The 12,255-nt window shown below is 35.3% G+C and overlaps 1 protein-coding gene across 3 annotated transcripts in view; it reads right to left on the bottom strand.

The window, feature by feature from the left end:
• Nucleotides 1-12,255, bottom strand: part of LOC136025046 (autophagy-related protein 13-like) — a 108,009-nt gene that overhangs the window by 7,744 nt on the left and 88,010 nt on the right. For all 3 annotated transcript variants that reach the window (XM_065700721.1, XM_065700720.1, XM_065700722.1), the window contains 2 exons: nt 10,401-10,540; nt 778-914 (listed from right to left, as the gene is read on the bottom strand). In XM_065700721.1, the coding sequence (XP_065556793.1) occupies nt 778-914; nt 10,401-10,540 (277 nt within the window). The remainder of the gene's footprint in view (nt 1-777; nt 915-10,400; nt 10,541-12,255) is intronic.

Raw genomic sequence — 12,255 nt, 5'->3', positions numbered from 1 at the left:
CTCTAAAACATTCTCTATAAAACATTCCACCGCAAAAATTAGATCCTTAGAAGAGGTATCCAAAAACCTAGGAGCCGTGGTCCCCCCCCCAAAAAAAAGATTACTCCATAAATCCTCCAAATTTGGCAATTACTCATAAAGTGCTCCACATCATCTCCGTACTCCTCACAAAGGGGGCAAGCACACATAACTTCCGGCCATCTTCATCATAAGAATCCCAGTGCCCCCTATGCCATGGCACACAATTTTCTCGCACCTGCAGCAAACACCTCAGCGCTCTCCATGGTAGCTTCAGTTTCAAGTAAAACTCTTTTCCATACACTACTTCAATCTGCTTATAAAATCTTAGAGTACATGATCTCCAAACACCAGTCGACCAAACCTGAATCTCCTAGCCCTTAAGGTGCAAATCCGACATACTAAGGAAATCATCAGGTTTCCAATGGGGACCCTGGCCCTCATTCCATGCCCACGAGAAGCCAGCTTCTAACCAGGAGAAGCCAGCCATTAGACGGTTACCGGGCAAATATATGAGTCACGCGGTGAATTGTTGTTTATTTTAACTAAGAATGCCTTAGTTTATATTCAGAAAGCTTGAAAAAATATACTTATTTTTCTGCCTTCATTCGGGTGTTAAAGTGATTTGACGTTTAAGCCTAGTTAAAAAGTTAGTTTACTACAACCTCCACTGAAAATACAAGTCAAGGAGTTGTATCATAATTAGGAAATTCCAGATAACTTGCAACGTAAAAAACGAGGAAAGAAAGAGATACGGACCATATCAATAAGAACAAAGTCTTCACCGATATGCTGCAAGGATTGGTTGGACCCTTGAGAGGATTTCGGTTCTTTAGTGGAGTTGTCTGGTGGTGACTTGGCTAAATTTTCAGAAGTCCTCCTCTTTCTCTCAAGCACTGAAACAAAAAGAACAAAGTCAAAGCATATAAAATGATAAACGAACGTGAGACAAATGAATTGCTACCGAAACCTGCCCAGGAGGCCTCCAGGTTTGCCATCAAGAGCTATGTAGCTCTAATTATATATTTTACACAATTTCCTAGGCTGTCTAACAAGGGACAATGCCATTAAACTGTCATTAGGTTGTCACCAGGCGCAACGAACTGTTAGCCGCAGTTATATATATATATATATATGTATATATATTCAATTTCTTTAGGCTATTAGATATGGGACAATTCCCATTTTTCACTTTTCTATTTTCAGAATGTTCCATATTTCTTTCTATAATTCATGTGTAGTCTGGCAGTTCAACTGATAGCCTAGTGATCTACGCTTCATAATCTGGTCGCAAAGATCTGGATAGGAATCCACTGCTGATAGTTTGATTATCTAACAAGAACAATTTTTTTATTACTTTATTTTTTTGATTTATAACAAAATGAATAAAATTATATCAGAAAAAGTACTTTCAAATTCCTGGGTATGTTATCCCTTCGCCTATCGTCGTCCTGGTTTAGTTAAGAAAGGTTCATGTGCTCAAACTTTCAATAAGTTTAGGGTAATAAATATTTATAGTATAGTGGCAATACGTTTTTTACTAACTTGATCTCTTAAGGTCATGATGTATCAAGCTTTGAACTTGTTTTGGTATAAATAAAAATTTCCAGAATCACCACAAGGTGTGTACGCTTGATTTTATTCTGGAGTGGGTATGCATTTAGGAGTGAGACACAACTTCAAAAAATGGGAATTATGTCGAAATTAGTAGGTGTTGGTGGGAAAATCGCCGAAACCTCAGCATCTTTTTTTCACAAGCCTGAACTGTTCCTTTTCTTGTGCCTGACTAACGATTATTTAGTCAATCTTTTCTTATTGACAAGAAAGAAAAGTAAAGATAAATATTAAAACTTAAGACGAGCAGAAATAAAGTCTTATAAAGACTCAAACCTAAAACGACCAGAAATAACTACCAAAGAATAAATTAAACCCAAAACAAACAAAATAGATGATAAACATTTTTTTTTATTTATAACACTGAAAAATTAAAATTCGTTAATCTTAAATAAAATGTTGGGTTGCTGAGATTTCAAGGAATTAATATCATACTATATTAAATATTCAGTTTATTTTTCACTAGTTCTTTCCAACCATTTTGATTATTATATTGATATCTGAAGCGACTTTCATTCTTAAAGTTCATATTTTCTGTCCTATTTTGATAGATCTGTTAACAAACAACTCAGCTTCATATAGTCCAGATTCAGGAGTATGAGAAAGGAATCTTATCAATCAACTCCAAGCTTAACTAGTTGTTAATTAAAAAGATTTTTTTTAAACATCATATGTTTATGATAATATTAAAGATATTTTGGCACAAGTCAAGATATTTTGATCTTCAGTTTCAAAATAGTTTGTCTTGACTAATTGATCCTAAGTGTCTGCAAACAAGGCTTTACTAAAGATTTGGAAAGAAGTCAGAAAAAGGGGGGATTTTGGGATTTTGGTATTGAAGAGTTTTCTGGGTATTTTGAAAAACATGAAGTGGAAACACTGCGCAAGATGCTCTTGTAGAAGATCTGGCTGAGATTTGTACTGCCTATTGAGAATGTTTATCCGAGAAGTACATGCACGCAGTTGAGGACCAGCAGAAATAAGACGAGCGCGAAGCTGAAACAGGCTATCAGTGTAAGATCAAAGGGAATCAATCAATGCTGTGAATTTAATTAAGGATGTGATATCAATCAGTTTTAGTCCAATTTTAGTTTCTTGCTTTTTGTGCAATTTTTTTAAGCTTTTACGGGTTCTATTCGAAGTACAGATTACTTGAAAAGAATTAAAGACATTTTGTTTGGTTGAAATTTGATTCCACAACTATTTCCACTTAAATTTTATTGCCTCAGTTTGTCCAGTCCCAGTTTGTAGGAAACAACTTCTTTTTTTCAAAAGAAGATATGTTTCTGAACTTTCAGTTCAAATAATGGCTGCCTAGGAAGCTTTGCATCCGTGAAGTTGAGGTTATGTCTTTTATGCCTAAATTTTGCATAATTTAGCAGATAAGATATAAAATGACCCGAAAACATTTTTTGAGGCTTCTTTCCCTGCAATTTCGCTTTTATTTTCAGGCTTCAGTTGGATTTTATTTACATTTCCAGGTTTCTTTTCCTGCAATTTGGCTTTTATGCGTTTTTTTGGACAAAGCTGAAGTCTGAAGCTGATTCCTCAGCAGTTCTGAAAACACAGTAGAAGTCCCCTAGAAACACATTCAAAACCGAAGCAGTCATTTTCATTTTGGGATATTCAGGTCTTTAAGTGCGATTTTTTGGCATATTCCGGTTTAAGATTTTTCGGAGTTTTAGTATATTATTTTCCGAATTTTAATGAGCGTTTTAGTGTAAAAAAATTTGCATTGCAATTTATTTCAGTCAAACCGTGGAATGGCTAGAATACAAACATGAAATCCAGTAAGAAGTATTTCACTACATTGAAAGTAAGTTTCTAAAACATGGGATATAGGTTGATAATCGTTTCTCTCGAATCATCAGGAGCAATGGTGTTTCGCAATTTAAAGATAATGACAAAAATCCCAATTTCATACAATAGAATAATAATATGGCCATAAGTACTACACGTTGTCGGAGTTGCAACTTTTGTATTGGATTTCTGATATTTCCACAGATTGACATCATGGCCATAAGTATGTTCCGCCTGAGTTAAAAACTGAAAAGTTTCCAAAAAAAGTTTAAAAACATGTGGTCAACTATTGACAATATTATGGGCAGCGTATAGTTCTGGATAAAAATTAAATAAAATAAAAAACAAGTTTTTTAAATGAAAGTAAGGAGCAACATTAAAATTTAAAACGAACTGAAATTACTTCGTATATGAAAGGGGCTTTTCCTCCTCAACGCCCCGCTCTTTACGCTAAAGTTTGACTTTTTCTCTTAACTCTACTTCTTAAAACAGTAAAAAACTTTAGCGCAAAGAGCGGGGCGTTGAGAGGGAAAAGCCCCTTTCATATACGGAGTAATTTCTATTTGTTTTAAGTTTTAATGTCGCTCCTTACTTTCATTTAAAAAACTTGTTTTTTTTATTTAATTTCTGAACGTTTTTGAATCAATGCATGTTTTGATTTTGGCTCTCCGCAGAGGAATAATTAAAACGAAATTTGTATATTTATAATTTTTGGCTAAATGGCTTTCTCATAATTTTGATCGAATGATTTTGAGAAAAAAAGAGCGGGAGAGGAAGCCTAGTTGCCCTCCGACTTTCGGTTAATTAAAAAGGCAACTAGAACTTTTATTTTTTTACGAATCTTTTTATAAGTAAAAGATATAAGTAACTTATAAATTAGCTTAAGTAAAGAACTTTTGTATTCTCATGTGTTTATTACATATATGAGGGGGTTCGCCCCCTCGTCAGTACCTCGCTCTTTAAACTAAAGCTTAAATTTTGTCCCAATTCATTAAGAATGACCCCTGAATCACAAAAGCCGCAGAATAAATAGTTGAAATTACTAAAAATACTTTAGCGTAAAGAGCGAGGTATTAGGAGGAGGTGAGCCCCTCATATGGGTAATAATTTCTGTTCGTTTTAAGTTTTAATGCTGCTGCTTACTTCCAGCTGAAAAAAAACTTTTTTATATTTATGTTTTCATTTTTTTTTAAGTAATGCTAGTAAATCCTGTGCTCCCTTCATGGAAATTTTCCTCCCCCATGACAAATTCCTCGATGGAAAGTTCCCCCAGCATTTCCCCCTCTTCTCAGCCCCTGCCTCCAACCAAAAAATCCTCCAGAAAACGCCTGTACACTTCCCAATAACCATTACTATATGTAAGCACTGGTCAAAGTTTTGAACATGTAACCCCTCCCACGGGGATTGTGGGGGAGTAAGTCGTTCCCAAAGACACAGTTATAAGGTTATTCGACTACGCTGAATAAAATGGCTATCTCAGAATTTTGATCCGTTGACTTTTGTAAAATAATTAGCGTGGGAGGGGGCATAGGTGCCCTCCAATTTTTTTGGTCACTTAAAAGGGGCACTAGAACTTTTAATTTCCGTTAGAATGAGCCCTCTTGCAACATTCTAGGACAACTGGGTCGATACGATCATCCCTGGAAAAAAAACCAAAAAAAAACACAAAAAAACAAACAAACAAATAAATACGCATCCGTGATCTGCCTTCTGTCAAAAAATATAAAATTCCACATTTTTGTATACGCTGAATCTGATGGTGTGATTTTCGTTAAGATTCTATGACTTTTAGGGGGTGTTTCCGCCTACTTTCTAAAATAACGCAAATTTTCTCAGGCTCGTAACTTTTGATGGGTAATACTAAACTTGATAAAACTTATATGTTTAAAATCAGCATTAAAATGTGATTCTTTTGATGTAGCTATTGGTACCAAAATTCCATTTTTTAGAGTTTTGGTTACTATTGAGCCGGGTCGCTCCTTACTACAGTTCGTTACCACGAACTGTTTGACTGTACAATTCTACCAGAACTAAGTCCTTATTATTGACCGAATCATTCAAGAGTTGCGTAACATTTTTAGCCCACCGGAAAAACAAGATTTAGCTTTGAAATAATCCAGCGGTGATTATCATCGACTGACATGCATTTTTCTAGATAGAACAGCAACAAGAGACATTTGAACCTATTTTTTATGATATTGGGACTTTCTTGTTGTGCCATGCTATTGACTTTCTATGTATACTAAAAAAAACGTATTCAAAGCTCCCTTTCGGCAAGTCCCAATATTAAGAAAGAAAAATCAATCCAAAATTTTAATTAAAATGCGCAGACCTAAAGCACTAATAATACACTACAGGACCATGTCGTACGAGGCCAACAAAGCTAGGCACGCTCCTCCTCCGCCCCAACCTACTAAGCGCTTTACTCTTTAATCCCTATCGTGAAGTCTAAATTCCAGATGGGTGGCCAGAACGTACGATTTTGGTAATTTGTCATCCTTCATCCGTAAGATGTGACTAAACCGTTAAAACATTTCTTTCACTATAGCCATTGAAAGTGGGATCGAAGCCACTTTTTTTGTGCAGGTCTTTATTTGATATATGCTCAGTCAAACGAAAACCTAATACTACCCTCAGGCAATTTCTCTGGAAAACATCTCGCATCAACCTCAACTTTTCACAAACATCTTCAAACAAACATCTTCCTCAACTTTCCGAAGTGTCCCGTTTCAAGAACCATACTTGACCACTGCCATTAAGATGTCTTCCAATATTCTAATCTTAGTTCCAGAACTGTCAGCTATTCTTTCAAACTTTTTTCCAGCGTGAAAAAACGCTCTGAGGTGTCACAGCATGTACCTATTTTTTCCAGGGGGGAGGGCAATAATAAAAAAAAAAAAATTCAGGAGGAAGACCTATAATAATAAAAGAAATAAGTCTTATTTGATAATTCGAACTAGAAATACTTAAAAGATAAAGAAAATTTTTAATTTCAGGGGGAAGAGGAAGAGGCAGACCCTCGGCCCCCCTGACTACGTCCATGGTGTCATGGCTATAATACTTTTAATATCACACTAAATCCACATATCTAAACTAATAATAAAACCCAGGAACGTGAAGTTATCCGGTAGGTCATATTTTTTAGTTACCTAAAACCACGTCTTCATCCTTATCTGTTCCTAATTTAAGCGATTAAGTCTTCTTAACATTAATTTCAAACATATTCTACCTCAAAACCTGTAAAAAATTGATTTATTTGGTTAACATTTTATCCAGGATATCTGACTCGTTTGCATAATTCAAATCTAGGAGTTTTACCTTCCCATCTCTTACAAAAATTGCATCGAAAATAATCCACATGAACAGGTAAGGCCATTCCGTGAGGAAGTGCAATTCGGGCGGGGGGGGGGGGCAGCCATACAGTGCTTTTGCACAAACTTCCTGTTTACCTTCTCTATACTTCTCCAGATACCCATTTGGAGCTGGGTTAACTCTTGTGGAGCTTACAGAGTCATGCCACTACTTAAAGTCCGGCTGGAACATTATTCACCAATTTGGAAAATTCATCCTAGCCAATAAGAGCCACCGATCTTTACTACCCGAACCAGCCCCTCCCAATAGCCGAACTCGATTACGAAATAAACTTGTACCCCCTAAAGTACGAACCAATCGATACGCAAACTCATTTGTGCCTTTTTTCACATCAGTTTTTAATGTTGAGTTGTAGTGTGTGATTTTTGTTTAAATGTATGATTTTTGTGAAAAAACTGAATTTAGCTCTATGCTACGATAGTTTTTAAATATACCGATCCCTCTCTCTCTCTCTGACCCCCGTTAAAACGAAAACCAGCGATACCAGGATTAGAAACCCTGTCCTCAAGCAAAAAAGGTCTTAAGTCTAGCGCGCTAGCCACTCTGCTAGGAATATAACACAACTATGCTTTGCTGCTTTTTACATACCGACCAAACAACAAACCTACACATATCTGGTATAATATCTGATTATAATTCATAGAACTCGGAACTAAAAGGGTCTGACGATTCAGACACCTCTCAATTATTAATCTAAATGCGAAACTTTAAAATCAAGCAATCCTCTCTCCTTCCGAAGACCACATTTTTTATTCTCATAAAACTTTATCTACAGCATCTCTTAGTCAAAAAGTATATTTATGCTAAGTATTTTGCTTCCTATAAAAACCAAGCTAATTCCTCTGTAATTGCTACTGTTACTTATACTCTTTTCTTTATAGTGGTTTGATTAAAGTTTTCCGAAAATCGCTAGGCACTTCTTCTTTGGTAAAATTCACATTCATAATCTTCAGTATCCTATCTCTAGCTCCATAGCCAACATATTTCTAAGATTTACTATGCTATCAGCAACTGAAGCGTAAGCACATTTTTTGTTCAATCTTTTTAATAGCTTCTGTAAGTCCTTCATGCTAAAAAGAGCGAAAAATATGGTGATTTTATTAGAACAGTTTAAAAAGTGATATGTGAAATTTTTTTCAACCACTGATTCAAAACCTATTCCCTTAAAAACAACACTTCAATCTATTACTTCAATTAGTAATATCTATCTTACTTGTTCCTCAAAATATTTTAAAGCTTCTTTGTGTCACATCCTCGTTTCTAGTCCATAGAAATACGCCTCATTTAGTTAATAATTTTTATCATTATTAAGAGAAACATGGCTTTTCTATTCAGGAGTAACATCAATCGCCTTTTTGACATATATTGTACAAAAAAAAACTTCAAAAAATTGTTACATGTGCGTTTCGTCACATACATGGTTTGTTTTATTGTATTACTTCCGTTCCAACACGTGCAACACGGTGTATGAAACACAGTAAAAAAAAATCTAGCGGCTTTTCAGTCCTACACGCTAGTTTACTTTACGTTTGATAAGAAATTCTTATCAATAATTTACAGTATGTTAATGCAACCGATTAGTTAAATTAGCAGACATTCAAAAGCAACTGCGCACATTTTATAACAAATAAAATCATACTATAACAACGCTGTCCATTTTTTTTATCTATTATTGACAAACAACAGACAATATTTAGTTTTCTAAATTTAAAATATAATTATACACAAAAAGCCAAGTCAATGAACTCAGAGCTAGCAACGATAAAACATAAATTAGAGATAACGCACAATAAATTGACATCAAGTAAACAAATTCTTTCTCTAAAAATTAAGCCTGCTTTCAAATATCAGACGGAGAAAACTTATATATCGAGGAAGGACCAAAGAAAGCCTATTCAAGCGAAAAAACTTATTTCTGGGAGCATTGTAACGAACTTGTACTACAGCCCCTTACAGCCGTTTCCAAATAGTTTTAGCTTTTCAATTCCTCAGGGAATGAGGCAACTGTACACCACAGTAGCACCCCCAAAGATATCCAAGTACCTACAGTGAATTCAAACCCCTCATTACTTAAGCTTCGTCACATTTTTATGGAATCTTTTATTTTTGCGATAAGACTAATTGGCGTAGTTTTAAGTTACTTGACTTTCCGTGTATTGACCAAGCCAAAAATCCCACGGGAAGTTTTACCTTCTTGTTAGATGAGAGATGCATTAAAATCCGAGACGTGTTTGGTAAATATAGAGTTCTATTAAAAGTGATTCTTGTTTGTTTATTTTAACTGCAGTTCGATACATTGGAATGACTCTGTCCTAGCTGCAAACGTGCTCCGATTGAAGGTATCCTATATCCTAAACCGCTACTTGTCAAGAGAACTTTTGAAGTTATTGAGATGGTTTTTACAGTACTTCAAAAAGAGGTTACAGGGGAACAGCCAAACTGTAGAGTTTCTTAAAGTAGATCAAAATCTTCTGCTTGAAACTATCTTGGTTTCAGATTCGAATAGTTTCAGAATGTGACAAAATAAACTTTGCAACATAGGACAAGAAAGAAAAAGCAATTTGGAATACATCTAGTGGCGCAGAGCCACTTCTGACTGCAATTTTGTATTCGGGACAATTTTTTTTGTAATTGTGTATTAGCCAGTACACATTCAGGAATTACGATTCGGTTAGATCTCAGAAAACCGGTTTCATAGCTACAAAGACAAGCGGCGGGTGATACAATGCATTGGACTTGTATAATTTGGGCTATATGTTCGCACATTAGGGTGGGGGTTAGTTTATGTTAGGGGCGCTGTCCAAACAGTTTACCCTTACCCCCCCCCCCCTAGTGTGCAAATATATAATCCATATTATACTATTATATAAACTAAAGGTTATATTTCATTAGGATTAACCTAACTTCACTTCTCGAGTGTGTATTGGCTTACACGCAAGTACCAGATTTTTCAACAAGGTGGAATATAAATCCATTTTTTCAATTTTAGATACGTCCATGTACCTTTAGGGCTCTTTAACACTAGCGTAAGTTTTGCGTTCATCGTTTGACCTGAAACTACTATGCATTTAGACACTGAGAGGGAATCCCTTTTGAATGCACTAACTGGGTTTGGTATATAAACTTCTTGATGGGAATTCGAAGATCCTGAGTTTTAGTCAACACAGGCTAAATTCCAATGAAGATCTTCTCACTGGTCGATTCTATTCACTTCGGTTCTCATTGGTTGAAACTCATAACATGCAAGTGGAAATGCAAATTAGCTATGTTTTGCAACCAAAAGTCTAGGATACCGTCGTTTTTTAACCGGTCTCAGATTCTTATGTCACTCAATATTGTTTTTGTAAGACTTGTTTTTTCATCTTGAGATAAAAAAAAAAAAAAAATAGCTGAAGTCGCGAACGAAGAACAGACAATCATCTAGAAGAAGTCTAGAAGTTTTTAACCATCGAAGTTTTTATTGGCACCCATATACCGTCTCTGCTCTCCACAAACACTGAGGGTATATGAAAGTATCTCCACACATGTACCCTTTAAATTCTCGATGAAGGTAGATTTTCTATTTAAGGAAATACATATATAATTACTACACTCACCTTTATCCATATTCAACCTTTTGGTTTCTTCGATCTCTTGCGCAATTATATCGACTAACGGTAAATCAGGCAGAACTGGGCCTTGTAATGTCACATCTGTGGCAAATGCACCACATTTCCCTACTAAAGGCGATTCGGACCTAAAAAGAAATACCAAACATAAAAAAAGGAAAAATGTCAAAAATGCAATTTGGGACTTGCCACAAACCAATGGACTACCTTCTGACTATGTGAGTTGACGCTATTTTTTATGACGCTATTATATTATTCTGACGCTACTTTTAAATTTACTGTCTCGTTAACAAACTATCGCATCTCAAAGCTAACTAAGACCAATGAAGCCGTGTAAAGCCAAGTCTGTTTCTCGACTATTACCTCAAGAATTACTGGTCCTTGATGAATATAGCCCTTCGCAATGCAGATTTGCACCCTTACCCCGAAGTTTCCAAGCACTGCAGTATTATCACATTCATCCCCCTAATTTTGTTTAAAATTATTCAGTAGCCCCCCCCCCAGCATACTTCAGCCTCACCAATAAAAAGTCAGGCTTCATGGAGAAATATCCAGAAGAAAAAACTTTATATAATATTATCTTTAGACACATAGGTATTGGTATGATATAGTGACCATGCTTAGTTCTTGATCTGTAATCAATTTATAAGAACGAAGTTTTTCCGATGGAAGTTAAGAGCGAAGTTGAAACGTAAACGAATAAAAATTATTACTTCCCAGCCTATCTCATATATCAATAAAACTAGTTCAAATAATTCAACTGGTGATATTTCCCTATGTTTGTAGGATTACAGAAAACTAGCACTTTACTGAAAACACAAAAGTCAAGTAAAAAAAAAAAAACAAACAACAAAAATATTGATTCAGGAGTGAAAAGTAAATACGTAGCCTCACAACAACAAACTAATCTATAACGTTTTTCATAGTCTTACAAGAGCTGTGATATCAGTAACTTTCACTATACAATTAAAATTATCTTAAAAACTCAGGCATAAAAATTAAATGTTTATATTCAATAAACAGCAGACAAAGTAACGATTTTTGGAAGAATTACCCAAATTCTTCAAAAGAACCGTTTTCATTCGTCTTTCTTCCTCTTTGGGTGCACAATTTTACTACGTATGGAGAGAATATTATGGCGTAGTTGTCTAGTATATAATTTGAATAAGTAAGCATAATTATAAATAATCTTTCTTTTAATATACTTTGAGTAGTTTCAGAGCCACATGTCTACACTTCTCGGACCACTAAATGTCAAGGGGTTGGGGTCAGGTGTGTAATTCGCTATAGGGCAGAGGTGGCAAGCGTCCCACCAAGAGCTCAGTTTTTTCCCAGTTTTTCCTCAGTTCTTTCCCAAGACCCCAGTTTGCCCCGTCCTCTTATTTTCTCCAAAAATACTGTGAAAATTAAAATAGCCCGCACAGTTCAAGCATCCATTGAAACAGGTCAGTTTTCTTTAGTACATATTAATCTTTTTATTACTATATGGCTCGTTTTTCAGTTTTCTCTATCATTTTCACTTAACTTGAGAAAATTGGCTCCAACTTTAACCCCCCCTCCCAGGATTTTGACAAAATTACACCATTCGATTTTGGTATGAAAATAGTGATTTACTAAGGATGGTGTTGCAAACTATGAACTGAACGACCTCCATTCTCCCATGAATCAAAATGCTTGACAAAATACCTTTCGGGACATACTTTAAACAATGAGTGCATCACCTTTACAAAAACAGTGAAACTCTCTGAAAATGACCATATAGAAGGGACAAAACCGTGACTGAGAAAAAGAAGCAGAAATCGCATACAAGACACTCTAATTTGAAGTCCAACGCTGCATTAAC

This window comes from Artemia franciscana, chromosome 3 (genome assembly GCF_032884065.1).
Source record: "Artemia franciscana chromosome 3, ASM3288406v1, whole genome shotgun sequence".
NCBI classification, from domain to species: domain Eukaryota; kingdom Metazoa; phylum Arthropoda; class Branchiopoda; order Anostraca; family Artemiidae; genus Artemia; species Artemia franciscana.
This window is presented reverse-complemented; position numbering and strand designations above follow the sequence as displayed.